Genomic DNA, 2,438 nt, shown 5'->3' with positions numbered 1-2,438 from the left:
AGGAGCTGGACGTCAGAGGCCGGCACGTAACGGAAAGCCCGCGGCGCCTGCACCGACAGCTCCTGAAACTTGACGAATTTCTGCTTCTCCTCATCCCACAGGTAGACGTGGGTGAAGGAGAAGTCACTGCCCAGGGCCAGGTACTGGCGATGCTCCACCGCGAAGGGCTGCATCACCATGGAGCCGCGGGACGGCAGCGTCTGCAGCTCGACGAAGCGCTGCCCTTCCCACCGCACCACCTTGGAGTCGCCGATGTAGCGGCTGAGGCAGAGGAACTGCTCCCGCTTCGCCTTGAAGTGCTTCACCATCTGCACGTCCAGCATCTCCCCCACCTCCCCCTGCGGCACGAATTGCTTCTGCCCCCTGTTCCACTGGTAGATAACAGGGGCTTGGGAGCTGCTGGCGATGATCAGCCGGGGTTTGCCGTCGTTCTCCACGTACTCCACGTCGGTGTCGCGGTGCCACGCGTGGAGGGCTTGGTGGGAGTAGAAACCGTTTTGGTTGAGGCGGTAGAGGCTGGTGGAGCCTGCTTTGGAGCTGTCGGCGATGACGAAGTACCAGTCGCCATCGATCTGGAAGGCTTCGATGTCGTTGGGCTTGCGGGTCTTCTGGCTGTCGATGTCCTGGATCTTGATGAACTTGTCCACGGCCGTGTCCCAGCGGTAGATGTAGGAGCCGCCGAAAAGCTGGGCCACCACCACGTAGAGCTGGTCCTGCGCCACGATGGGCTTGCAGTGCACCGCCGAGTGAGCTGCAGGGTGGGACAGCATCACACCAGGGCCGTGTACTTCCTGGAGCATCCAAAAATGGGGGTCCCAACCCAAAAATGGGGGTCCTAACTCAAAAATGGGGTTCCCAACCCAAAAATGGGTGTCCTAACTCAAAAATGGAGGTCTCAACCCAAAAATGGAGGTCCCAATCCAAAGGGAAGTCCCAACCAAAAGGGAGGTCCCAACTCAAAAGGTGGGTCCCAACCCAAAAGGGGGATTCCAACCTAAAAACGGGGGTCCCAGCTCAAAAATGGAGTTCCCAATCCAAAATGGGGGATTCCAACCCAAAAATGGGATTTCCAGTGCAGAACTGGGGATTCCAACCCAAAAGGGGGATCCCAAGCCAAAAACTGGAGAATCAGACCCAAAATGGGGGTCCCAAAAATGGGAGTCCCAACACAAAAGGGGGATTCCCAACCCACAAATGGGGGTCCCAGCCCAAGACGGGACCCCATGGCCGGTGCCTCACCGGGGATGCGGTCGAAGTCCCGCAGCTTGCGCTCCACGTAGTCCCACTTGAGGATGGTGCAGCTGCTGGCCCCGGGCTGGGCCAGGGCTACGTAGAGGTCGCTGGCGTAGGTGAAGGGCTCGGCTGACACCGCCTGGAAGGGCAGGACCTGGTGCACCACGAAATCTGTGGGGAGAGGCAGCGGTGAGGGTTTGGGTGCCCCGGGAGCAGGGTGATGGGTGGCTGTGGTCCCTTACCCGTGGTGATGCACTGGAAGTCACCGAGCGACAGGTCCCGGATGCGCTGGCCCTCAAACTGCCCAGGGCTGCTGCAGAAGACGGCAGGGACTGTGGTGTTGGTGCTCTCCAGCCACTCCACCAACCACTTGATCTTGCAGTCGCAGGCCAGCGTGTTGCCCCGCAGGTCCCTGTCACAGCACCCAGTCACCCCCAGTCACCAGCCACCCTCTCCCCAGTGTCCCCAGTGCCACGGCAGCCTTACAGGTCGCTTAGGATGTCCAGTGGCTTGAAGAGGTCCCTGGGCAGTGTCTGGAGGTTGTTGTTGGCCAAGGACCTGGGGGATGAGAGGAGTCGTGGAGGTGACACAGTGAAGGGACAAGAGCCATTGCCCGTGTCCCCCTTGGTACTCACAGGTGGGTCAGGGACTTGAGCCCACGGAAAGTGGCCTTGGAGAGAGCCTGGATGTCGTTGTTCTCGATGAACCTGAGGCAAGAGGAGACGGTGGCACTGGTCCCCAGAGGGGACAGAACCTTACCAATACCCCTGCCCTCCCCTTGCTGTCCCCATGTCCCCATCCCCATCCCACGCACAGGTACTGGAGATGCGAGAGGCCGGCGAAGGCGTTGTCCCCAATTAGAGTGAACTTGTTGGAGTTGAGCAGGCTGCAGAGAGAGGGGGGAAGGCATCATCAGGTGGGTGTAACTGGCATGGGGGGGCACCGGGATGCCCGGCCATGGGCGCAGGGGGACGTACAGGAACTGCAGCGAGGGGATGTGGGCGAAGGCCGCCTCGCGGATCTCGGTGAAGGCTGCGTTCACCATCGTCCTGCCGGAGAGATGGAGCTTCAGGGCTGTGCAGGAGAGGGGACGGCAGCAGGGGGGCTCTGCCACTTCCCCTGTGTCCCTCAGTCCTGCCTGGAGCGGCTGGCACAGAGGGGACATGGGCCTTGGCCCCATAGAAGCCTTCGGGGGCTGGCACCCA

At 61.2% G+C, this 2,438-nt stretch overlaps 1 protein-coding gene across 1 annotated transcript in view; it reads right to left on the bottom strand.

The window, feature by feature from the left end:
• Positions 1–6: 6 nt before the first annotated feature.
• The window catches only part of LGI3 (leucine-rich repeat LGI family, member 3), a gene marked incomplete at both ends in the record, with an annotated part of 3,040 nt that continues 608 nt past the window's right edge, over positions 7–2,438 (bottom strand). The window contains 7 exons of the mRNA XM_010186648.1: positions 7–751; positions 1,240–1,404; positions 1,476–1,645; positions 1,720–1,791; positions 1,869–1,940; positions 2,048–2,119; positions 2,211–2,282. Of these exons, the coding sequence (XP_010184950.1) occupies positions 7–751; positions 1,240–1,404; positions 1,476–1,645; positions 1,720–1,791; positions 1,869–1,940; positions 2,048–2,119; positions 2,211–2,282 (1,368 nt within the window). The remainder of the gene's footprint in view (positions 752–1,239; positions 1,405–1,475; positions 1,646–1,719; positions 1,792–1,868; positions 1,941–2,047; positions 2,120–2,210; positions 2,283–2,438) is intronic.

The sequence above is a fragment of the Mesitornis unicolor genome, unplaced genomic scaffold (assembly GCF_000695765.1).
Source record: "Mesitornis unicolor isolate BGI_N332 unplaced genomic scaffold, ASM69576v1 scaffold44966, whole genome shotgun sequence".
Classification (NCBI taxonomy): domain Eukaryota; kingdom Metazoa; phylum Chordata; class Aves; order Mesitornithiformes; family Mesitornithidae; genus Mesitornis; species Mesitornis unicolor.
Note: the sequence above shows the minus strand (reverse complement) of the source record. Positions and strands in the feature narration are given on the sequence as shown.